The sequence below is a fragment of the Oncorhynchus gorbuscha genome, linkage group LG04 (assembly GCF_021184085.1).
Source record: "Oncorhynchus gorbuscha isolate QuinsamMale2020 ecotype Even-year linkage group LG04, OgorEven_v1.0, whole genome shotgun sequence".
NCBI lineage: Eukaryota > Metazoa > Chordata > Actinopteri > Salmoniformes > Salmonidae > Oncorhynchus > Oncorhynchus gorbuscha.
In genome coordinates this window covers 9,861,041-9,888,259 of record NC_060176.1, presented here as the reverse complement: position 1 = coordinate 9,888,259, position 27,219 = coordinate 9,861,041, and the positions used below count along the sequence as shown (strand labels likewise).

Sequence of the window (27,219 nt, the reverse complement as noted above, 5' to 3'; positions counted from 1 at the left end):
TTACTGACTGTAGAGTTGGTTAGAGTTATCAGGTGGGTGGATTCATTACTGACTGTAGAGTTGGTTAGAGTTATCAGGTGGGTGGACTCATTCCCACCCAAACTAAAAGGAGAAACTAATGTTTTCTCTGGTAGGCACAACCTACCTGGCACCCCTATAAATAATAACCTCAAGTCAAAACCGTTACATAAAAAATGGCACCCCAGATGGGACCTGAACCCACAATCCCTGGCTTAGGACCCAGTGGCCTAATGGATAAGGCACTGGCCTCCTAAGCCAGGGATTGTGGGTTCAGGTCCCATCTGGGGTGCCATTTTTTATGTAACGGTTTTGACTTGAGGTTATTATTTATAGGGGTGCCAGGTAGGTTGTGCCTACCAGAGAAAACATTAGTTTCTCCTTTTAGTTTGGGTGGGAATGAGTCCCATCTGGTCCGTCAAGTCTACACCAATACAAAGGACGTATGTAAAAGTCAGGATGGAAATAAACTTTTCATAAACCCTTAAAACATTGAAAATAACTTCAAAAACAATTATATTCTGTTGCGTGGGTTGTATTAGCAACAACAATGATTACACACATATATAATAATATCACAATGAGTTCTGGTTCCTCCAGAAATGTCCTGTACCTCGGGCCTAAAAAGAGTCCTGCCCGGTAAAGGAGTTCAGTGAACTCAAGTGACTTTTGTCACGCGATGTTTGTCCGTTCGTTCCGTGTAGCGTAAACCCAGTATTAAACATACAATCAATATAACAATTACTTTACCACAGAACCTTAAAGCGGATCAACTCTTAATTAAGTCCTCAACTACCACTAACTACACAAATCACAGTATACATCACATCCAAACAAATGAAATACCGTATACAAAAAGGTGGTAGTCGGTCAGTCAGACAATCCAATCCGCCAATAGATCTCCAGCGGAGAAAGGCCACGAAGAACGGAGAGGTGTAGTCCAGGGACGCAAAGAGTGGATCCGATCCTGGGTAAACTCTCTTAGGCTACAAAACACACGTTTAACGGCAACAAAACAAACGGAATAGAGAAGCTTCGGAACTGAGGGTTGAACACATCCTCATGCACGTCTCCATCACAACCCCACTTTCGTGCAGCTGATGCTGGCTATTTAATTGGGAATTAAAGGGAAAGCGCCCTATTGGAAGGAGCTGCACTGAGACGGTTCAGAAAAATTCAGGGCCATCACAACTGTAGAGTTGGTTAGAGTTATCAGGTGGGTGGATTCAATACTGACTGTAGAGTTGGTTAGAGTTATCAGGTGGATGGATTCATTCATTACTGACTGTAGAGTTGGTTAGAGTTATCAGGTGGGTGGATTCAATACTGACTGTAGAGTTGGTTAGAGTTATCAGGTGGGTGGATTCATTCTTTACTGACTGTAGAGTTGGTTAGAGTAATCAGGTGGGTGGATTCATTCATTACTGACTGTAGAGTTGGTTAGAGTAATCAGGTGGGTGGATTCATTCATTACTGACTGTAGAGTTGGTTAGAGTTATCAGGTGGGTGGATTCAATACTGACTGTAGAGTTGGTTAGAGTTATCAGGTGGGTGGATTCATTACTGACTGTAGAGTTGGTTAGAGTTATCAGGTGGATGGATTCATTCATTACTGACTGTAGAGTTGGTTAGAGTTATCAGGTGGGTGGATTCATTACTGACTGTAGAGTTGGTTAGAGTTATCAGGTGGGTGGATTCAATACTGACTGTAGAGTTGGTTAGAGTTATCAGGTGGGTGGATTCATTCATTACTGACTGTAGAGTTGGTTAGAGTAATCAGGTGGGTGGATTCATTCAATACTGACTGTAGAGTTGGTTAGAGTTATCAGGTGGGTGGATTCATTCATTACTGACTGTAGAGTTGGTTAGAGTTATCAGGTGGGTGGATTCATTCATTACTGACTGTAGAGTTGGTTAGAGTTATCAGGTGGGTGGATTCAATACTGACTGTAGAGTTGGTTAGAGTTATCAGGTGGGTGGATTCATTCATTACTGACTGTAGAGTTGGTTAGAGTTATCAGGTGGGTGGATTCATTCATTACTGACTGTAGAGTTGGTTAGAGTTATCAGGTGGGTGGATTCATTCATTACTGACTGTAGAGTTGGTTAGAGTTATCAGGTGGGTGGATTCATTCATTACTGACTGTAGAGTTGGTTAGAGTAATCAGGTGGGTGGATTCATTACTGACTGTAGGTGGCACCACAACCCCACTATACCTCCCTGAATACAGTGGCAATGGGTTGAGGGAAAGAAGTAGTTTCAGCTTTTGTTCCTTCACTGGCACTAGTCTGTCTTTCTCAAGTACATTTGAAAGGTGCTTTATGCAATACTTCCACATGGAATGTCACTTTCACATATCCCCTTACGATCTGGACCATTTGGTACCCTGATCTGAGCTATAATGGCACAAGGCGAGACCCAGATGCAGACACTGGAGGCTGATGGTTTGAAACTTTGATATTTATTAATCAATCCAAAAGGGGTAGGCAAGAGAATGGTCATGGACAGGCAAAAGGTCAAAACCAGTTCAAAGTCCAGAAGGTACAGAGTGGCAGGCAGGCTCGAGGTCAGGGCAGGCAGAATCGTCAGGCAGGTGGGTACGCAGTTCAGAAAACTGGCAATGGTCAAAAACCGGGAGGACTCGCAAAAAGAGAATAGAAGCAGGAGTACAGGAAAACATGCTAGTTGACTTGAAAGACATACAAAACAAACTGGCCCAGAGAGACAGGAAACACAGGGATAAATACACTGGGGAAAACAAGTGACACCTGGAGGGGGTGGAGACGATAACGAGGACAGGGGAAACAGATCAGGGTGTGACAGAAGCATGTTTAAAACATAAACGAACCTGAAACGAATCCTTGTCCTGCGTGAGTAGTGGGTTCAAGATCTAGGACTAGAGTACCAAGCATTTACGTGGCAGTGTGAGACGCGTGGAACTTTTTTGCCCATGTGGACAAGCTAGCTTGCTAACATCATGTACAACAGTGTTTCCCAACCCTGGTCCTCCAGTACCCCCAACATTACATTTCATTGTAGACCTGGACAAACACACCTCATTCAACTCATTGAGGGCTTGATGATTAGTTAACAAGTTAAATCAGGTGTGCTTGTCCAGGGTTACTATAACAATGTGTACTGTTGGGAGTACTGGAGGACCAGGGTTGGAAAACAATGATGTAGAATGTGCGTCTTGCTAATTGCACCCTGAAACTGTTATTTTCAGGTCTTGTGAAATCAAAACTTATTCTGTGGAATTCTCACAAACGCTCCAGGAATCTGAACCAGGGTACCGAATTTCATATGTGAGAATGCCCTAATGTCAATGATATATCTGTAGAAGTAAAGGAATACCATTTCTATGAAGACAACTACAGGATGTGATCCCATCTACACTCAAAACCAGAACAAAACAATTGTTGCTTGAATGAGTCAGATTATTTTGTTAGAATCCTTCTTTCTCTGCTTACTCATAACGTAATAATGCACTTTCTCCTCTCAGGAAATTCCAGGAACAGGAATGCCCGCCCTCGCCAGAACCCACGCGGAAAGAAAAGGACAAGAGTGGCTGCCATTGTGTGATCGTCTGAGTGGGCCTTATCACTGTCAGTCACCCAGCTGCTGTCACCAGTCCCGCCTCCTGCCTGACATGACATCTTGTATGGATGACTGAGTGCTGCCTTCTCCACGTGCATGACTTCAACAGAGGTTCCTGTGGTAGCAACCAGGAACTGCCCGCCCCCAGACTTCACTTCTAGAAGAAACTGGCAACGCCAAATGTTAAACTCCTCTTGACCTTCAACAATAATCCAATTCATATGAGAAAGTCCTAACACTAAACATTGCCTCTTAAATCAGCTAAACAATATCATTTTTTCTATTCTGAAGAACTTTTTCTTGCCTTGCAGTGACATTTGTACTTTTTGCTGAGATTGAATGAGAAATATATATATCCAGAATGTCAATGAGAGGTTTACTAGTTACCAGTTTCTCATCAGAATAGAGCGGTGATCTTATGAAGCTCTGTGTATGTCATGTCATATCCCTTTTTACTTCCATGTGCTCATCCGCTACTGTACATAAGTGACATTTGTTGTGATTTTGAAAACGCATTTGTAATGACTTATTAAATCGCCACAGTACAGCGTGTAAGGTTGATGAGTTTGGTTTGACTTCTATGAACATAACATGTATACAAGTATGTACACTGTACAGTATAAACCTAGATAGCCCTAAAGTTATTATGACAACTTAACTTTCCAGCGTCGTCAGCGGATCCATTTCTATGTCTATGGATTCTGTACTCATCTCACTGGCCAAATATGGAATGTTTACTGTATTTGCATTGTAAGGTTCATAGACTGTAGGCTTCTAATAACATGATATCAAACCTGTTTTATTTATTTAGTTGTACAACTCTTCTCTGACTCTTACCTGTTGTTGTTGACTAGCTCAGAGTCAGGTTGGCCTAATCAGAATTAAACATTTTAAACTCTTTATATTTTTAATCTTTGACAAGCAAAGCAGAAGAGACCATGGGTAGTATTTATGTACCTCACTGGTAATGATGAATTTAATAGCAGAGCAGAAGAGACCATGGGTAGTATTTATGTACCTCACTGGTAATGATGAATTTAATAGCAGAGCAGAAGAGACCATGGGTAGTATTTATGTACCTCACTGGTAATGATGAATTTAATAGCAGAGCAGAAGAGACCATGGGTAGTATTTATGTACCTCACTGGTAATGATGAATTTAATAGCAGACCAGTTTCAGAAATGTTCCTCTCTGACATATCTTTTCAAATCAATCCCTCTCAGTTGGAACATTGATTTTTGTACCATCTATTTGGCTCTCTTTTGGAACGTAGTTATTACTTAAAGTAGATAGAGGTATTGAGCTGTTGAAGCTCACTCATATAAACAAACTGTAACTTCATTTCAATGACATGGTTGTTTGTTACACACTGCCTTCAATTATTCTTGGAGATGTGTTCATGTCCTCCAAGGTTATTGGTGTGACTCTGGGCCAGTTTGGAGCTGTTTCCATGACTCCCACAGTCACATGGAGGTTATATCATTGCCATTACATCACCTGACCTCTCACCTTTAAAGTTAACATCAAGACAATTCACACATTTTGTTGTCTTGTCATCCTTTTCAATATGATCTGTATTTCTTCTTAATAGAAACCAATGAACTATTGTAGTGTTGTTATATCATCATGTAATATAAGACAAAAAGAAACATGAAAGTGATTATTTGATGGACTTGATTAAATGTTTTTACTTTATACTTTTATACATTATTTTCTTATCAAACTAGTTGACAAGTATTTTTATATGTCTGTAAGTGAATATGCTCTCACAGCACAGCTGTGTGTATATGTAAAGAGGAATGTATAATTCCCTTAGCTGGTTTTGAACTGAAGAAGACTGTAGGCCTACATTGGTTCTTGACCAACCTGTGGTCCAGAACCTTTCCTCTTGATTTGATTAGTCCTCATTTGGACAAATCTTCCAAGAGTTTTTGGTGTTGGTGACACATTTTCCTTGACGATTCCCCACTATCTTGCCCAATGCCTATACTGCAAATGTCAACCAATGTGTTGTTTGAACGCCTCCACTCAGCCCACCTGACCTACTAGCAGGGTGGATCGTGGGTAGGCCGTTCCCTCTTCTCTTCACTGTTCTCTAGTTCAATGTTTGGGTCACAGATTCATGTGTTCTGCTCAATGGTGGAGTCTGAAAGTACCACCACCTCTCTTTTGGCAAACTTTATGTACAGTACATTCAATTCATATATTTTATTTTATTTTCACGTCCATGCCCCTTGCCCCATGTATAGCTTCTGGTGCTATAATAAAATCTGTCATTCAGCCAACTATAATAGAGAATATTCCTTTTGTTTGAGTTTTTTTGAGAAGTCCTGTATTTGGTGAACTTCATATTTGTTGTGTTGGCAGATGTTTCTTTGAGAAAATGGATGTATCCAATCAAAGAGGAATAATATGAGAAGATTCCATCATTTCATACCAACTGAACACCTGCTGTCATAATGGGGATGGACCACTGTCTTCACTAATAACATTCGAACATTAGCACCACCTCTGAACTGTCTGCGTGAAAATGGCTGTCTTATTGGTGATGTAACTCATTCTACTATAGCTTATTGTCTTCCAGCTGGATAGATCTGCCTTAAAGGAACAAATGTCTTCTTGTATGGAGGGTAAGTGTACCCGTGTGGCTCACCTCTCTCTGGCTGATGGTCATGTTATTCCTGTCATCTCCATCATCACAGCAGAAATATGGTGTAAGACGCCAGGCAGCACTTCAGTTCTTCACATCTGATTGGCCGTCTCCAGACTGTAGAACACAACTCGGGAGTGGAGATAGCAGGACAGGGCCATGGTTTCCATAGCACCCTGCACAAATGTCTCATAAATCAACAGAGGATCACTGTGCGATTTGGTTTGAAAAGAACCCTTGAAGATAATTCCTACTTTTGGCTGTGTGTTCTCGGTGGCCTTGACTCTGAGCCATCTGCGTGGTGTTGCTGGGCTGGAAACAATACAGTGTGTAGTGCACTCAAGTCAAGCACAGTCATTTAAATGCTATTACCATTCTACCTGGCTTTGTCACCAAATAACCATACAATGTATCATTCTGACTACTATGGCTGTATACTGGAGAAATCCTTACGTGATGTGGTGCATGAGTCTGAATGCATAGCCTCTGAACATCTACTGTGTCGGCTACTGGAAATAAAGATGAGCTGTAAGTCCTTTGACTGGTTCTACATTATCTAAAGAATTGTATTGACTGGGGAACAGATGGCTATGGGAATCCAATCACATTATGCTTGGACCCATTCATAACAGCTGTAGCAATTTACTGTCACTAAACAAGTCAGAGACAGTTTTGTCACTGCAGGCCAGGGCTTCTGTACCTAGAAAGACACAGGGGGCACACATTTGTCACTGCTGGGCCTCTGTACCCCACAGCTGTCAAATAATTTCTCAGATATAAGCTCCGGTGATATTTGTGGAGTTAGGGTTGATCTGTAATGGCTCCTAAAAAGTCACGAAGAGGACATTATTCTCACCAACTAGATTTCTGCCGGCAGAAATTAAAGCAAGGCTTTGACCAGGCACCATGGCAGCAGTTGGGCTCACGAGACATTTCCTCCTTAATTCTCAGATATATAATGCATGAAAGACTGTCTGGAGATATATCTCAGTTGGCTATAGACCTCCACTCAACTGCAGTCTTTTGATCAAAATATACAGAGGGAAGGAAGGGAGACCATACTGCACAACAGTATCCTTGTTACATTGATACAGAGCAGCTATGGATGCACAGAGACATCGATCCTCCTGATGCATACTACTGTACTGTATACTACATCCATCTGGCTTCTCTCTCAACCACATTTATACTCCAGTCAGAGGCAAACAGGTACTATACTCAGAGAAGAGGATGTGCAGGGCCCTGAGGGTGCAATACTGAATTAGGGAGAGGAGTAGAGATCTCTGACAATGCAACAATTCTGGGTGAATAACTCTTCTCACCGAAGTATCACGGAACATTCCAGTCTGTTTTTCCTTCAGAGGTTCCATTGTAGAGATGAACACACAGTGGCCTATACTGCATCTCTCCCACATGGACACACAACTGGAAGCACTGTGCTTATGCACACACATTAATGTGGCTCATTAGAAGGTGTGACACCGACAGTTGTGTGTGTGCTCAGTGGTGTCCGTCAACTATATGTTGCAGTGATTATCGTCTCCACTACAAATGAAAGGTGAGAGGGTCGGACTATAACTATACTACAGTTTCTCATTTCAGATTAAGGGAATGGGATACAGAGAAAATAGTATTGGGAGGGCACAATTCCCTTATGCGCTCTATTGAATTTTCTTTATTCCAGCTCTGTTAAAATACCAGGATATTACCATCTTTTCACTGAGAGTTTAAGCTTGGTGGTAGTCATCTCATACATACTGTATGAGCTTTGTGGTTTCTTCAGAGCTTTTTTAGAGAGAGATGAACTTACCACTATTACCTTATTGCACGTCATCTCTCTCTCCTGTTCCTTCATTTGTTCTCTCTCACTGTCTACACTAGAGGAAGCCGAGACAGGATATATGTTGGGAAGTGCAGTGTCTCTAAAGTCGTAAAACTGTCAATTGTATGTATCAATGATGATGGTGGATGATATTCCTTGTCTTTTAACATGGTTCAAACTAGAAAACTCAGAATTGAATAGTAATGAAAGCCCACACATCAACTGGCAACAAAATACACAAATATCATGTTGTTGTAGGTATTTTATGTTTGAGTGACTCTCTTAATGGATTTCTGCACCCCCTTGGTTACCACTTGGTTTCATATCCTCCACCTGTGTTTTGCTGACTCACTCTACTCTATTCAAAAGCCTAAAATGTGGGCACTAATAAGGACAAGGATTTCAATGGCACCCTTTATTACTGCAAATCACCTAATTAAATCAAAGGGAATTATGTTCCTCGTTCGCCAGCACCATCATCAATCAGCAGTCATGCTGAGTTTCTCTGGAGGGAGTGGGAGATTTCTTTGGAAAGGTTACAAGACATTGTATAATCGTTACATGGCATTGTATAATCTCAACTGCTCACTGGGACACAATTTCCCAGCTGGCTCGTGTTTTTTAAAGTCATGACTCATTGGGCTACTGCACATCCCCAAACTCTCACGGTTTATCTGAGCTGCCTGTCCCAGTTGTCAGGGAGTCAACCCCTTTGTCTATTGAGCTTGGGTCGGATTCACCATGCCTCTGAGGGACCCCTATTGAGACTGCCAAGGTCCACCGCCACCCCCTCATAGCGTCTATCCATTGACGCTGGGGTTTGGCAGGAGAAAGGGAGGGAGGGTGCCCACTCATCCACACTTCCTAGGCGAATCCCTCTCAATGTCCCAATGAAAGAGCTCGCTTTGCATTTGGCTCAAAGTCACAGTCCGGAAGGCAGGCATCCAAACCAGCTGCTTCAGAAAATCTGATGACCATTATATGTGTTTACCTCATTCTTGTCACTGACACAGATTTTTGTGTGAACTTTCAATGTACCTCATAATGAGGGACCCCTTTATTCATCCGCACACTCTCTTTCAATCCTGCTGTGCTGTTAGAAATGTTGAGGAGAATTTCTGCCTGTAATAAAGCCCTTTTGTGGGGAACTTCATATTCTGATTGGCTGCCCAGTTATGTGAAATACATAGATTAAGGCCTAATGAATTTATTTCAATTTAATGATTTTCTTATATGAACTGTAACTCAGTAAAATCTTTGAAATTGTTGCATGTTGCATTTATATTTTTGTTCAGTATAATTATGTTCTAGTTTGAACTATATGACTGCTATGAATTCTAAACTGTCAATCTGCTTTTTCAATGCCTTTTTCAATGCCTCTGACCTGTCAAGGAGAGTTTAAGGGATTCAGGGTCAACAGGTTGTATTCAAGGCAATAATAAGCCTATGTGCCAAACACCTCCAGACGCAACCCAAAAAGATGAAACCCATGCTTTCTGTAACTGGCTTATGTTGTCAATCAGTGTTAATAAATATATTTGATTTTGCTAGAACAATGTGTGTGTGTGTGTGTGTGTGTGTGTGTGTGTGTGTGTGTGTGTGTGTGTGTGTGTGTGTGTGTGTGTGTGCGTGCGTGCGTGCGTGCGTGCGTGCGTGCGTGTGCGTGCGTGCGCACAGTACGTACAGAAGCAGTGATTTCTCTTTGTTATTAAGGCCTTGCTTTTGGTCAATGTTGATTTTCTGAAGCAAAGCCAGTTTTACAGAAGGTATGTCTCCCCAGAATACATAGGTATACAAGGCCATGAAATAACAACAGATGGCTCTGACCACTTGTATATGCCTGAAAATGATATTTCATTCACAGTGCAACCAGAAAAAAAGATGAATATGTAAGCATGTGTAGGCTATCAATCATGCCCAAGGAGATAGAGCTAAATACTGTCCATTAATAATTAAACAATGATGGTATAAATGGCAGGCCAACAAATGGATTTAATCATTCAAATTACAATGCTACACCTTTCCAACATCACCAGAAGAGACTAACGTGCGTTACAATCTGGGGGACGCTGTTACAGAGGATGGAGATTTTACATATTTTTTGCTCGTTGTGATGTGAAAATTACGCGATGATGTATTTAATCGAAATACATGGCGACATGGCTGCGTGCGCGCAACCAATGGAGCAACCCATGCATTCGTCAAATTATTGACAAGCTTGTCAATTTGCGCGCACTGATTTTTCCCTTCACATTCCAAATGGTATAGCCTATAGAAAGTGAGTCCCTGAATCGATGTGCACCACATCTCAACTCTCATTCGTTCGAGGAGTAAATGCTGGAACTGGTGGGAATTATCGGCGTGGCATCTAAACCTAGGTTTTATTTTCGTGTCACGTTGAACCCTATTTAGCAACACCCCATAGAAGTCATGGAAGGAGTCAGCAGCAACAGGAACATGTCATACAGTCGATGGAGTTATGACAGGTAAGCGCTTATCATTTGTCAACATTTACCTTGTTATGCGAGCTGATATCACCAACTTGCCAGCAGAACCTCTCCTTTGCCTTTGTTTAGTAGGCTACTATTGTCATATCTAATCGGAAGTTGGTTGTGATTGATTAGCCAACCTACAAAACCAATTAAATACAGTAGCCTAGTGTAGACATATGTATAAATAAATTGACATGCGCTGTAATTGGGTGCAATCCTGATATTGATAGAATATGTATCAGACTGTGGCATGAGAAATCAATAAGGTGTGTGTGTGTGTGTGTGTGTGTGTGTGTGTGTGTGTGTGTGTGTGTGTGTGTGTGTGTGTGTGTGTGTGTGTGTGTGTGTGTGTGTGTGTGTGTGTGTGTGTGTGTGTGTGTGTGTGTGTGTGTGTGTGTGTGTCGAAGCAGTGATTTGTCTGTAATACTACAACAATATTGCTTCCGGTCAATGTTGATTTCCTGAAACAAATACAGTGTGAAGGATCCTAGAAGACTGTACATTCTGTAACTTACTTTTTAAAACTCTGATCAGATGAAACAGCTTTCAGTGTATTTGAGTTGTAGTAAGCTTTGTCAACACTCGTACAGTAAGTGGGGAAATAGCTTCTCATTTGATTTCTGCATCCAACAGCTACAGTACAGAGCAATGCTTGCTAAGTCTTTATGTTCTAACTATAAGGTCGTTCCTTATTGGTCAGCAGACATGAGCACACACAGTCAGTCAGTAAGCAACATCCCACTGAGCACACACTGGTTATATCAACATTGTTTCCAACGTCATTTCAGGGAAACGATGTTCAACTAACATGGAATAGATGTTGAATTGACATCCGTGCACAGGTTCTCATAAGCTCTTACAGTGTGATTTGTATTCTAGACACCGTAACTGTGCTGAGATTGCAGCGAGAGCTTCTGGGTCTCGTACATCTTCATACAATTTCTCTCAGCGCTGTGCTGGGGGGAGATTAAGCTGAAGCCTCTCAGCACGTCTCCTAGGCAGTAACACATTTACATTACATTACATTTAAGTCATTTAGCAGACGCTCTTATCCAGAGCGACTTACAAACATTCTTGATGTTTAATGTTTTTGTGTTCATGATATACAATATCAGTCAAAAGTTTGGACACAACTACTCATTCCAGGTTTTTTTATTTTCCTTATTTGTACTATTTTCTACATTGTAGAATAATAATGAAGACATCAAAACTATGAAATCACACATGGAATCATGTGGTAACCCAAAAAGTGTGAACCAAATCAAAATTAAATTTGAGATTCTTCAAAGTAGCTACCCTTTTCCATGATGACAGCTTTGCACACTCTTGGCATTCTCTCAACCAGCTTCATGAGGTAGTCACCTGGAATGCATTTCAATTAACAGGTGTGGCTGTTTTTCCTTCACTCTGCAGTCCAACTCATCCCAAACCATCTCAATTGGGTTGAGGTCGGGTGATTGTGGAGGCCAAGTCATCTGATGCAGCACTCCAATTACTCTCCTTGGTCAAATAGCCCTTACACAGCCTGGAGGTGTGACTTTGCACATACACTGCTGCCATCTAGTGTCAAAGTCTAAATTGTGCCTGGGCTGGAATAATACATTATGGCCTTTCTCTTGCATTACAAAGACAATGGTACAAAAAAGTTTTTTTTCTTTGTATTATCTTTTACCAAATCTAATGTGTTTATTCTCCTACATTCCTTGAACATTTCCACAAACTTCAAAGTATTTCCTTTCAAATGGTACCAATAAAATGCATATCCTTGCTTCATGACCTGAGCTAAAGGCAGTTAGATTTGGGTATTTCATTTTAGGTGAAAATTGAAAAAAGGGCAGATCCTTAAGAGATACTTTAAGACATGAAGGTCCGTCAATGTGGAAAATGTCAAGAACTTTGAAAGTTTCTTCAAGTGCAGTCGCAGAAACCATCAAGCGCGATGATGAAACTGGCTCTCATGAGGACTGCCACAGGAAAGGAAGACCCAGAGTTCCCTCTGCTACAGAGGATAAGTTTATTAGAGTTACCAGCCTCAGATATTGCAGGCCAAATAAATGCTTCAGAGTTCAAGTGACAGACACATCTTATACATCAACTGTTGAGAGGGGACTGCGTGAATCAGGCCTTCTTGGTCTAATTACTGCTAAGAAACCACTACTAAAGGATACTAATAATAAGAGACTTGCTTGGGCCAAAAAAACACAAGCAATGGACATTAGGCTGATGGAAATCTGTCCTTTGGTCTAATGAGTCCAAATGTGAGATTTTTGGTTCCAACTGCCGTGTCTTTGAGAGACGCAGAGTAGGTGAACCGATGATCTCCACATGTGTTGTTCCCACCATGAAGCATGGAGGAGGAAGTGTGATGGTGTGGGGGTGCTTTGCTGGTGACACTGTCTGTGATTTATTTAGAATTCAAGGCACACTTAACCAGCATGGCTACCACAGTATTCTGCAGTGATGTGCCATCCCATCTGGTTTGGGCTTAGTGGGACTATCATTTGTTTTTCAATGGAACAATGAACAACAATCACACCTCCAGGCGCGTAAGGGCTATTTGACCAAGGAGAGTGATTGTAGTGCTGAATCGGATGACCTGGCCTCCACAATCACCTGACCTCAACCCAATTGAGATGGTTTGGGATGAGTTGGACCGCAGAGTGAAGGAAAAGCAGCCAACAAGTGCTCAGCATATGTGGGAACTCCCTCAAGGCTGTTGGAAAAGTGTTCCAGGTGAAGCTGGTTGAGAGAATGCCAAGAGTGTGCAAAGGGTGGCTACTTTGAAGAAACAAAAAAATATTTTGATTTGTTTAATCCTTTTTTGGTTACATGATTCCATATGTGTTATTTCATAGTTTTGATGTCTTCACTATTATTCTACAATGTAGAAAATAGTACAAAATGTGACAGAGAGATGTAATGGTTTGTTGTGTGGAGAGATGCCAGAAGCCATTCATTACTGTGGTGCTTGATCCATGTTTGATACACTAGTGATGTCTGTATGCAGTACATATGAAATGGCACTCCATCAGACACGTGTCACGCAGGTTTGACACTTGCAATACAGTTATAAAAAGGCAGCTGACGCAAACAACAAACATCAACATCCACAGTTAATAACCGACTTACAAAGTTAACAGCCACCCTTGTATGTACAGTAGATTGAATGTGAATTTATTCTGGCTACGATACTATGGGTATGTTTATATGTAAGTAACGATTGCTCCAGCTTCTAAGCAGTGCATCTCTCACTGTTAGGGGAGAATTTGGTCCCGATTTAAAATGCTTACATTTTTCATTCCAATTTATGAGTTCCCTCCGGCTGGCCTCAGGTTCATTAGAAAATGTTTCTGGCCGCATGTAGACTCGACGGTGCTGCTATGGTTTGAATATGCTCTGCTCATGGACCAGGTGTGTGTTTGTTCAGGCATCGTAATTAGAGGTCGATCGATTATGATTTTTCAACACCGATACCGATTATTGGAGGACCAAAAAAGCCGGTGCCGATATAATCGGCCAATTTTAATTTATTTTTATGTATTTGTAATAATGACAATTACAACAATACTGAATTAACACTTATTTTAACTTAATATAATAAATAAAATCAATTTAGCCTCAAGTAGATAATGAAACATGTTCAATTTGGTTTAAATAATGCAAAAACAAAGTGTTGGAGAAGAACGTAAAAGTGCAATATGTGCTAACGTTTCAGTTCCTTGCTCAGAACATGAGAACATATGAAACTGGTGGTTCCTTTTAACATGAGTCTTCAATATTCCCAGGTAAGAAGTTTTAGGTTGTAGTTATTATAGGACTATTTCCCTCTATACCATTTGTATTTCATTAACCTTTTGACTATTGGATGTTCTTATAGGCACTTTAGTATTGCCAGTGTAACAGTATAGCTTCCGTCCCTCTCCTCGCTCCTCCCTGGACTCGAACCAGCAACACAATGACAACAGCTACCACATCGAAGCAGCGTTACCCATGCAGACCAAGGCTCAGAGCGAGTGAAGTTAGCGTGCGCTAATAGCGTTTCAAACTAGCCAGCCATTTCACTTCGGTCACACTAGCCTCACCTCGGGAGTTGATAGGTTTGAAGTCATAAACAGCACAATGCTTGACGCACAACGAAGAGCTGCTGGCAAAACGCACGGAAGTGCTGTTTGAATGAATGTTTACGCGCCTGCTTCTGCCTACTACCGCCAGTCAGATACTTAGATACTTGTATGCTTGTATGCTCAGTCAGATTATATGCAACACAGGACACGCTAGATAATATCAAGTAATATCATCAACCATGTGTAGTTAACTAGTGATTATGATTTATTGTTGTTTTATAAAATAAGTTTAATGCTAACTAGCAACTTACCTTGGCTTACTGCATATGCATAACAGGCAGTCTCCTTGTGGAGTGCAAGGAGAGATAGGCAGGTCGTTATTGCGTTGGACTAGTTAACTGTAAGGTTGCAAGATTGATCCCCCGAGCTGACAAGGTGAAAATCTGTCTTTCTGCCCCTGAACGAGGCAGTTAACCCACCGTTCCTAGGCCATCATTGAAAATAAGAGTGTGTTCTTAACGGACTTGCCTAGTAAATAAAGGTGTAAAAAATAATCAGAATATATCGGCAAATCGGGGCCCAAAAATACCGATTTCCGATTGTTATGAAAATTTGAAATCGGCCATTCCGAATAATCGGTCGACCTCTAATCGTAATTCATGGCTGTGCCTGCGAAGGTAGGATCAGTGCACTCACAATGTGTTAGTTCAACAGGCCTGTGTAAACACAGCAACCACAGAGCGATGGAGAGCCAAGGTGGTGAGGGGAGATACTATTTAACGAGAGGAGGGGATCACATTCTCTCAGATTGTGTTTTAATAATTATTGTGTGTCTGTTGAAAACATCTACATAAATGCCAGGAGATCTCATTAGTCTCTGATTTGGTATCGCCTCACATGGTACATTGCAGTTTTACAGCGCTTATTTATGGACCTCTAACAATTCCTTCTTTACAGAAGGAACCTATTACATATCAATAATGAAGCCAGGACTACAATAAAGTGCATTACTGCAGGGTAAACTTTTTAAGTAATCGTTTGATGTTTTTTGTGTTAGTGAGTAGTGTTGGTGAGAGTGAGCCATTTTCTGTGTGTGCTGCCATTGTATTTCTGAGAACATCTCTGGGGGTTAATGCACTGTTGGAGTATGGATGGTCCACGCTGCACACCTGCTTCTACGTCACAGATGAATGGGTGATGACACAGGGTACCAATGTGTGAAGATCTCACATCCATAAGCTGTGTAGTGGAGGGGAATGATTCACACACACACACAGAGTGAGACACTGTAGGCACTAGGCTAGGCAGACATACATAATATAACTTATGGCCGTTAATATTGTAACGTCAATAATGAAATACTGTGCATAGTACATTAAATATACACACACATGCACATACATATTACTGTGCATACTAACAGATAAACTTTGGTACGAGTTTATATGCTATGTAGAGACTGATCTAAAGACAGGAAGCACCATTTACTTGAATATTACGACTAAATAGAGTAGAAAGATGAAATGATTCCCACATCCTAACCTGTCTGTCGTATTGCTATTTAGTGTTCTGTCTCAGGAACATAGTAACAGGACCCATGAGCACCAACATGTGAAGCTCATAGGAGCATATCAAATGAAAGCTAAAAGTCAATTTTTTTTTATTAAGGCATTTACATTTTTCAACCCTTTTTCCATCCTTAAAATTTGGAATAAGCCAAGGCTTTGATTTCTGGTCAAACAGATGGAGAAGTAGTCTTAGAATACATCTACCAGAAAAAGTCCTTAAAGGTTTTACCAAATATATCAAAGAACCTTACCAACTAATATCAACACATATTTAATTTTGGATACATTTTTCTGCCTTCTGTAAGTTTAAGAAACCGTGTGGCTTGAAATTCCATTACAGCATGTGGGTTTTTGGTATCTATAAGATATTTTTTAATTTCTCTCCATCATGAGGAGGGATGATAATGAAAGTTCACAGAAGTAACAAGTAAAGGTAGACCTATCAATTAGATAGTGTTTTTACCTATATCAATTTTGTTTCTGATTTATTAAGTGATTAAAACTCAATTTCGTTACCAAATCAGATTGTAGTCAATTCAATGGGAAATCATAGTGGCCATAAGCCACAGTTGGGGCTAGAGGTCGACCGATGGCCGATTTCAACTTTTCATAACAATTGGTAATCGGCCTTTTTGGATGCCGATTACATTTGCAATCCACGAGGAGACTGCGTGGCAGGCTGACCACCTGTTACGCGAGTGCAGCATCAAAAATACCTTGTGGATGCAAGGAGCCAAGGTAAGTTTAAACTTATCTTGTAAAAAAACAATCAATTAATCTTCACATAATCACTAGTTAACTATACATGGTTGATGATATTGTTAGGTTAACTAGCATGTTCTGCATTGCGTATAATTAATGCGGTGCCTGTTAATTTATCATTGAATCACAGCCTACTTCAACTTGATAATTTAACAAAAGCACAATCGTTGCAATAATGTACCCAACCATAAACATCAATGCCTGTCTTAAAATCAATACACAAGTATATTTTTTTAAACATGCATATTCAGTTAAAATAAATTAATGTAAGCAGGCAGTATTAACTAGGGATATTGTGTCACTGCTCTTGCATTCAGTGCAAGCTGAGTCGGGGTATATGCAGAAGTTTGGGCCACCTGGCTCATTGCAAACGGTTGAAAGGCCATTTATTCCTAACAAAGACCATAATTCATTTGCCAGAATTGTACATAATTATGACATAACATTGAAGGTTGTGCAATGTAATATTTAGACTTAGGATTGCCATCCGTTCGATAAAATACGTAACGGTTCCGTATTTCACTGAAAGAACAAACATTTTTGTTTTCAAAACGTCAGTTAACGGATTTGACCATATTAATGACCAAAGGCTCGTATTTCTGTTTGTTTATTATAATTAAGGATATGATTTGATGGAGCAGTCTGACTGAGTGGTTGTAGGCAGCAGCAGGCTCGTAAGCATTCATGCAAACAGCAGCTCTTAGCAATGCTGGGATGCACAGCGCTGTTTATGACTTCAAGCCTATCAACTCCCAAGATTAGGCTGGCAATACTAAAGTGCTTTTAAGAACATCCAATAGTCAAACGTATATGAAATACAAATGGTATAGAGAGAAATAGTCCTATAATAACTACAACCTAAAACTTCTTAGCTGGGAATATTGAAGACTCATGTTAATAAAAGGAACCACCAGCTTTCATATGTTCTCGTGTTCTGAGCAAGGAACTTAAACGTTAGCTTTTTTACATGGCACATATTGCAGTTTTACTTTCTTCTCCAACACTGTGTTGTTGCATTATTTAAACCAAATTGAACATGTTTTTATTTATGTATTATATAAAGTTAATTGTTAATTCAGTATTATTGTAATTGTCATTTATTACAAATATAAAAATCGTCCGATTTAATCGGTATCAGCTATTGATGGTCGGTATCGGCTTTGAAAAATCATAATCGTCCGACCTCTAGTTTGGACAGTACAAAAGTACAGTACTGTAGAGTTTAGTACAGTACACAGTAGATTAACTAGAGTTCAGTACACTATTATACTGTACTGAACTCTACTCTGCTGTACTGTACTCTTCTGAGTTCTACTGTGATGTACTATGCTCTACTGTGTTATACTTGATGTCCAAACATGTGAAACATAGATATCTAGGATTGGTTAAGATTTGGTCCGGAACAACCAAATTTGGTCTTGTTTGGGGGCAGAGCTCATTAAAATAATAGCCAGTGTGTAGAATAATACTCAAATATTGTCACGACTCCGACCGAAGGACACACCCCTTCCCGTTCGGGTGGCGCTCGGCGGTCGTCGTCGCCGGCCGACTAGCTGCTACTGATTATTTCCTCCCCCTCCTTATGTGTTGATTGAGTGCACCTGTTTTGAGTTAGGTAGTAAGGCTTTATTAGTCAGCCGGCCCGCAGTGTTCTTTGTGCGGGATTAATTATTGTGACCGTCTGTTTAGTGTACTTGTGTGCACGTCTATGGGTTTTTGTGTTTTCCCATTTTGTGGGTTTTCCCTGGACAGTTTAAGTCCCCCTGTTTGGGGCATTTGTTTGTTCATTATGCCCTGTGTGTTCGTGAGGGTTGGCTTATGTTCGCCGTTTGTCTGTGCATTAAAATGGCACTCACCTGAACTCTCTGCTTCCTGCGCCTGACTCCTCACCCACTACACTCAGATCGTTACAAATATGCAAAGGATGATATTGTATATTTATACATTTTGTGAACCTATTTAGGATAGATCACCATGAAGAGAATAACATTCATATCCATAATTATGCATTTCTGTGGCGTACAGATCAGGGACAAATGATGAAATTCTGTTACTGCAATTCCAATACCAGATGTAAATCCACTTCACTTACTGTAGTTCAATAACCAAAATAGATTTTTTTGAAGTCAATGTGTGATGTCATAGCTGACACCATTCTATCTGCAGACATGTTGAATTATTTGGAGCAGATATTTAACTAACGTTGACAAACTTTTAGAGAATTTACTGAAACTTTGTATCTGCACAGTTCTTCCACTAAATTAGTTTTTGTAAAATGTTCAGTGTAAATTGGTCAAGGTAGTCATTGTGCATAGAGGTGTATGGTTTAAACTTCTAAATCAATGGTTTGTTTTGGCATACATTTTAAATGAAAAATGTAGTTACAGTGGAATTGCCCACAAGTCATTAGAGGCCTCTGCTGTTTCAGATGTGAGTTTTGACAGTATGGATCGCCTGCGAAGGTCGACAGTTTATATTCCACATACTCCTCCCTATCGCTGAATTTATATGCGTCTAAGTAGATAAGTGTCTGTCTGTTCCACTCTGAGTCGGTAAGAAGCAGAGGGATAGAGAGGGGGCCTGGGTTGGCCAGCCAACGAGAGCATACAGGTCGCAGTGGTGGGTAGTATATGGGGCATGTTTGCCAAAACGGATGACACTGTGATAGACTGAATCCAATTAGCTGAGTAGAGTGTTGGAGGCTATTTTGTAAATGACATCGCTGAAGTCAAGGATCGGTAGGATAGTCTGTTTTACGAGGGTATGTTTGGCAGCATGAGTGAAGGATGCTTTGTTGCGAAATAGGAATCTGATTCTAGAATTAATTTTGGATTGTAGATGCTTAATGTTGGTCTGGAAGGAGAGTTTACAGTCTAACCAGACACCTAGGTATTTGTAGTTGTCCACATATTCTAAGTCAGAACCGTCCAGAGTAGTAATGCTAGACGGGCGGACAGGTACGGGCAGCGATCGGTTGAAGGGCATGCATTTTGTTTTACTTGCATTTAAGAGCAGTTGGAGGCCACGGAAGGAGAGTTGTATGGCATTGAAGCTCGTCTGGAGGGGAGTTAACAGTGTCCAAAGAAGGGCCAGATGTATACAGAATGGTGTCATCTGCGTAGAGGTGGATCAGAGAATCACATCATTGATGTATACAGAGAAAATAGTCGGACAGAGTATTGTGTGTGTCTGTGTGTGTGAGTTTTTAAAAAATTTTATTTATTTTTTTATTTCACCTTTATTTAAACAGGTAGGCTAGTTGAGAACAGGTTGTCATTTGCAACTGCGACCTGGCCAAGATAAAGCATAGCAGTGTGAACAGACAACACAGAGTTACACATGGAGTAAACAATTAACAAGTCAATTACACAGAGAAAAAAAGGGGAGTCTATATACAATGTGTGCAAAAGGCATGAGGAGGTAGGCGAATAATTAAAATATTGCAGATTAACACTGGAGTGATAAATGATCAGATGATCATGTACAGGTAGAGATATTGGTGTGCAAAAGAGCAGAAAAGTAAATAAATAAAAACTGTGGGGATGAGGTAGGTGAAAATGGGTGTGCTATTTACCAATAGATTATGTACAGCTGCAGCGATCGGTTAGCTGCTCAGCTAGCTGATGTTTGAAGTTGGTGAGGGAGATAAAAGTCTCCAACTTCAGCGATTTTTGCAATTCGTTCCAGTCACAGGCAGCAGAGTACTGGAACGAAAGGCGGCCGAATGAGGTGTTGGCTTTAGGGATGATCAATGAGATACACCTGCTGGAGCGCGTGCTACGGATGGGTGTTGCCATCGTGACCAGTGAGCTGAGATAAGGCGGAGCTTTGCCTAGCATGGCCTTGTAGATGACCTGAAGCCAGTGGGTCTGGCGACGAATATGTAGCGAGGGCCAGCCGACTAGAGCATACAGGTCGCAGTGGTGGGTAGTATAAGGTGCTTTAGTGACAAAACGGATGGCACTGTGATAAACTGCATCCAGTTTGCTGAGTAGAGTGTTGGAAGCAATTTTGTAGATGACGTCGCCGAAGTCGAAGATCGGTAGAATAGTCAGTTTTACTAGGGTAAGCTTGGCAGCGTGAGTGAAGGAGGCTTTGTTGCGGAATAGAAAGCCGATTCTTGATTTGATTTTCGATTGGAGATGTTTGATATGGGTCTGGAAGGAGAGTTTGCAGTCTAGCCAGACACCTAGGTACTTATAGGTGTCCACATATTCAAGGTCGGAGCCATCCAGTGTGGTGATGCTAGTCGGGCATGCGGGTGCAGGCAGCGATCGGTTGAAAAGCATGCATTTGGTTTTACTAGCGTTTAAGAGCAGTTGGAGGCCACGGAAGGAGTGTTGTATGGCATTGAAGCTCGATTGGAGGTTAGATAGCACAGTGTCCAATGACGGGCCGAAAGTGTATACAATGGTGTCGTCTGCGTAGAGGTGGATCAGGGAATCGCCCGCAGCAAGAGCAACATCATTGATATATACAGAGAAAAGAGTCGGCCCGAGAATTGAACCCTGTGGCACCCCCATAGAGACTGCCAGAGGACCGGACAACATGCCCTCCGATTTGACACACTGAACTCTGTCTGCAAAGTAATTGGTGAACCAGGCAAGGCAGTCATCCGAAAAACCGAGGCTACTGAGTCTGCCGATAAGAATATGGTGATTGACAGAGTCGAAAGCCTTGGCAAGGTCGATGAAGACGGCTGCACAGTACTGTCTTTTATCGATGGCGGTTATGATGTCGTTTAGTACCTTGAGTGTGGCTGAGGTGCACCCGTGACCGGCTCGGAAACCAGATTGCATAGCGGAGAAGGTACGGTGGGATTCGAGATTGTCAGTCACCTGTTTGTTGACTTGGCTTTCGAAGACCTTAGATAGGCAGGGCAGGATGGATATAGGTCTGTAACAGTTTGGGTCCAAGGTGTCACCCCCTTTGAAGAGGGGGATGACTGCGGCAGCTTTCCAGTCCTTGGGGATCTCAGACGATATGAAAGAGGTTGAACAGGCTGGTAATAGGGGTTGCGACAATGGCGGCGGATAGTTTCAGAAATAGAGGGTCCAGATTGTCAAGCCCAGCTGATTTATACGGGTCCAGGTTTTGCAGCTCTTTCAGAACATCTGCTATCTGGATTTGGGTAAAGGAGAACCTGGAGAGGCTTGGGCGAGGAGCTGCGGGGGGGCCGGGGCTGTTGGCCGAGGTAGGAGTAGCCAGGCGGAAGGCATGGCCAGCCGTTGAGAAGTGCTTGTTGAAGTTTTCGATAATCATGGATTTGTCGGTGGTGACCGTGTTCCCTAGCCTCAGTGCAGTGGGCAGCTGGGAGGAGGTGCTCTTGTTCTCCATGGACTTCACAGTGTCCCACAACTTTTTGGAGTTGGAACTACAGGATGCAAACTTCTGCCTGAAGAAGCTGGCCTTCGCTTTCCTGACTGACTGCGTGTATCGGTTCCTGACTTCCCTGAACAGTTGCATATCGCGGGGACTGTTCGATGCTATTGCAGTCCGCCACAGGATGTTTTTGTGCTGGTCGAGGGCAGTCAGGTCTGGAGTGAACCAAGGGCTGTATCTGTTCTTAGTTCTGCATTTTTTGAACGGAGCATGTTTATCTAAAATGGTGAGGAAGTTACTCTTAAAGAATGACCAGGCATCCTCAACTGACGGGATGAGGTCAATGTCCTTCCAGGATACCCGGGCCAGGTCGATTAGAAAGGCCTGCTCACAGAAGTGTTTTAGGGAGCGTTTGACAGTGATGGGGGGTGGTCGTTTGACTGCGGCACCGTAGCGGATACAGGCAATGAGGCAGTGGTCGCTGAGATCCTGGTTGAAGACAGCGGAGGTGTATTTGGAGGGCCAGTTGGTCAGGATGACGTCTATGAGGGTGCCCTTGCTTACAGAGTTAGGGTTGTACCTGGTGGGTTCTTTTATGATTTGTGTGAGATTGAGGGCATCTAGCTTAGATTGTAGGACTGCCGGGGTGTTAAGCATATCCCAGTTTAGGTCACCTAGCAGAACAAACTCTGAAGCTAGATGGGGGGCAATAAATTCACAAATGGTGTCCAGGGCACAGCTGGGAGCTGAGGGGGGTCGGTAGCAGGCGGCAACAGTGAGAGACTTATTTCTGGAGAGAGTAATTTTCAGAATTAGTAGTTCGAACTGTTTCGGTATGGACCTGGAAAGTATGACATTACTTTGCAGGCTATCTCTGCAGTAGACTGCAACTCCTCCCCCTTTAGCAGTTCTATCTTGACGGAAGATGTTATAGTTGGGTATGGAAATCTCTGAATTTTTGGTGGCCTTCCTGAGCCAGGATTCAGACACTGCGAGGACATCAGGGTTAGCAGAGTGTGCTAAAGCAGTGAGTAAAACAAACTTAGGGAGGAGGCTTCTGATGTTGACATGCATGAAATCAAGGCTTTTTCGATCACAGAAGTCAACAAATGAGGGTGCCTGGGGACATGCAGGGCCAGGGTTTACCTCCACATCACCCGCGGAACAGAGAAGGAGTAGTATGAGGGTGCGGCTAAGGGCTATCAAAACTGGTCGCCTAGAGCGTTGGGGACAGAGAATTAGAGGAGCAGGTTTCTGGGCATGGTAGAATATATTCAGGGCATAATGCGCAGACAAGGGTATGGTGGGGTGCGGGTATGGCGGAGGTAAGCCCAGGCACTGGGTGATGATGAGAGAGGTTTTATCTCTGAACATGCTGGTTGTAATGGGTGAGGTCACCGCATATGTTGGAGGAGGGACAAAGGAGGTATCAGGGGTATGAGGAGTGGGACTAGGGGCTCCATAGTGAACTAAAACAATGATAACTAACCTGAGCAACAGTATACAAGGCATATTGACATTTGAGAGAGACATACAGCGAGGCATACAGTAATCACAGGTGTTGAATTGGGAAAGCTAGCTAAAACAGTGGGTGAGTAAACAGCTAATCAGCTAGCATAACAACAGCAGGTAAAATGGCATTGACTAGGCAACGGGGCCGACAGATAAAACAAACAAGCAGAATGGAGTACCGTGATAAATGGACAGTCCAGCGTGCATCAGCTATGTAGCCAAGTGATCAGAGTCCAGGGGCAGCGGTGGATGGGGCAGGGGGGCTGGACTGGCGAGTGTTATCCAGGTTAAGAAAACTAACAATGACTAAGTAGCTTGTAGCTAGCTAGCTGGTAGCTAAATAGCTTGTAGCTAGCTAGCTGGTAGCTAAATAGCTTGTAGCTAGCTGGTTAGCTTCTGGAGGTTCTTGGGTGTGTTCTGGGCTAAACAAGCTAAACAAGCTAGCAGTTAGCATGCCGAGTTAGCAAGCAAGGAGATAGCGAGGGCTAGTGAGTTAGCCTTTGGAGGACGTTGCGATGGGGTGAGTCTGTTTATTCCTCTTCATGCGGTGACATCGATAGACCGGTCGTGGATCCGGGTATAGAAGCCCAGGACTATGCTAGCAGCTCTGGCCGGGCTAGCTTCAAGCTACGTGGGTGGAAACGCTAGCCAGGAGTAATCAACCAGGGTTGCTGTTTAGTTCGATAGCTAGTTGTGAAGATCCAGCTGAAGAATGTTCCGTTTGTGGTGGGAATCCGGGGGTAAAAAATAAATAGGTCCGTTATGCTCTGGTTAGCGTCGCGTTGTTCGAACTGGCGAGAGCTTTCCGAGCTAAAGGTTAGCTGATGACCGGTTAGCTGAAGACCGCTAGCATAGCTGGCTAGCTTCAGTTGAAGGGTTCCGGTTTCGAAGTAAATATAACTACTTTAGGAAAAGTAGCTACATTGGCGGGTTGCAGAAGAGTATTTGGAAGCTTAGGTTTAGCAAAATGTTTTTAAAGATATGCGAAAAAAAAAATATCTAAAATATCTAAAACGAAAAAGAGACGATATTTACAGAGAGACGATACGACAGGACGAGTTACTGCTACGCCATCTTGGATCTCACTGATTGATCAGGGCTCTGCTGGGGCCATTAGCCAGGGTTCTGAATGCAAACACATCACTGGTGGATAATATCTGGTGGTAATATCAATGTAACAATATAGGTCCTATGTTGTGAACTGTTCCAGTAACTGGCCCTAGCAGTATATAGAGCACTCAATAGGTCTTAATCTAGTTCCCTGAGGCTTCACATCAAGGGTCATGGCATTGATTATTAATTATTTCCAGTTGCAATCTTCAAGGCTTCAAAAACACAGCCCCCCAGGAATGTATAGTTTTAAGCTCCTGTAACCATATGCTTTCTGAGTTTATTTGGGTAAACACAAAATCCATGAGGTTTGGATATGATTTCCTCAGAGCATAAAGCTGTATAATGTTTGGGCCATTGTCTATCAGTAGTTAATTGAAGCCTATCCTCCTACCCTCAATTACCTCTAATTGGATCCCATCTGATGAATCTATTGGAAGGGAGAGAGTGCTTGTTGTCAGGCAAAGTTATTGTTCCCGGAAGGAATGAATTATGAGACCAAGATACCACTATGAGGGGAGCAGCTGTCTGCTATCACCTGTCTTTCTACTAGATAGCTAGTGTGAATAAGATGCATTACCACTGAGACTGTTCTGGGAACTGCTGCTATGCTCTGAGGAGTGCGCTACATATTAGTAACTATAGCCCTCAATCAGATAGTGGTGTTGGAAGTGGAAATGCTTTTTACCAATGTATTGTTTAGGGAGGAACACTGCATATATTAGATTAATTAAATATTCATATGTGCATCTAATAAGCAGCTGGAGACAACCATGTTCACAGACTTTGCCTTTGGCTTTTATAAAACAGCACTGTATTTCAGTTTATACTATGGTTTATCAATAAGGTCTAAAATATCGTATTTATCTTTTATGCAAAACTACAGTAATGTTTCTATTCTCACAACCTAATTTTACAGTCTAAGATAAACATTCACCCAGCTGGCTGTAGAGCACAGCTCCAGACTGGTCTGGTTGGCAGTACATTCATATGATGAATGTTTTTTAAATGCAGCATCTTGCCAGCAGCTATCAAAATATATTACAATTCCTGGGTAGCTGTATGCGTTTTTCTGTGTCAGCCTCTAAGAGGAGTGGGATTTAAGTGATGCTTAACTTTGTTTCACTAGCAGCTCTAAGATGCTGTCGGCAGGAGAAGCAGGAAGAGACAATGACAGTCTGACAGATCTTCATATCTTACCTATGTGACAGGACTATGACCACGACTGTATGGCTGACATGCTTTAGGAGATGAATGTATGTCTGTTTTCTAGGATCTTTCCACAGGGTTTGAATGTTTTCCCCATCATCCTCCATCTGACTGTATTGTGATACTCTCATACGCTTATAGTCTCATACTCTTTTACACTACCTCACTTTCCCAACCTCAAAACATACATTGATATCAATCTGGTGGCATGGTAGAAAGGAAATATTTGTTCTGTTTGGTCCTTTGCTTAAGATGCCCTGGTTGTGTTCCTAATGGCACCCTATTCCCTTTATAGTACCCCAGACCGTGTTCAATAGGTGCTATTACCTAGAATCTGGCTACTGTATATCACATGATTATAGGTTATCAATACTTTTCAGCTGAATGTAAGTGTTTTGAATTATGTGCATTGACTGCAATATACACTACCATTCAAAAGTTTCGGGTCACTTAAATTTGTTGTTGTTTTTGAAAGAACAGCAAAATAAAAAGTCCATTAAAATAACATCAAATTAATCAGAAATACAGTGTAGACATTGTTAATGACTAATGTAGCCAGAAACTGACTATCTACATAGGTGTACAGGCCCATTATTAGCAACCATCACTCCTGTGTTCCAATGGTACGTTGTGTTCGCTAATCCAAGTGTATAATTTTAAAAGGCTAATTGATCATTAGAAAACCCTTTTGCAATTATGTTAGCATCTGGTGCATCAGCATTTGTGGATTCGATTACAGGCTCAAGATGGCCAGAAGCAATGAACTTTCCTCTGAAACTCATTAGTCTATTCTTGTTCTGAGAAAAGAAGGCTATTCCATGCGAGAAATTGCCAAGCAACCGATGATCTTGTACAACGCTGTGTACTACTCCCTTCACAGAACAGTGCAAACTGGCCCTAACCAGAATAGAAAGAGGAGTGGGAGGCCCCAGTACACAACTGAGCAAGAGGACAAGTACATTAGAGTGTCTAGTTTGAGAAACTGATGACTCAAGTCCTCAACTGGCAGCTTCATTAAATAGTACCCGCAAAACACCAGTCTCAACATCAACAGTGAAGAGCCGACTCCGGGATGCTGGCCTTCTAGGCAG

General features: G+C 41.9%; 2 protein-coding genes across 4 annotated transcripts in view; both read left to right on the top strand.

Moving 5' to 3' along the window:
- Positions 1 to 5,915, top strand: part of rras2 (RAS related 2) — a 47,831-nt gene extending 41,916 nt beyond the window's left edge. Inside the window, exon 6 of the mRNA XM_046345752.1 lies at positions 3,522 to 5,915. Within this exon, the coding sequence (XP_046201708.1) occupies positions 3,522 to 3,609 (88 nt within the window). The 3' untranslated portion in view covers positions 3,610 to 5,915. The remainder of the gene's footprint in view (positions 1 to 3,521) is intronic.
- Positions 5,916 to 10,296: 4,381 nt separating this feature from the next.
- The window catches only part of tub (TUB bipartite transcription factor), a 114,592-nt gene continuing 97,669 nt past the window's right edge, over positions 10,297 to 27,219 (top strand). The window contains exon 1 of one of the 3 annotated variants that reach the window (XM_046345742.1): positions 10,297 to 10,575. In XM_046345742.1, coding sequence (XP_046201698.1) covers positions 10,520 to 10,575 — 56 coding nt within the window. In that variant the 5' untranslated portion in view covers positions 10,297 to 10,519. The remainder of the gene's footprint in view (positions 10,576 to 27,219) is intronic. The other 2 variants (XM_046345744.1, XM_046345745.1) reach the window with 2 other exon arrangements.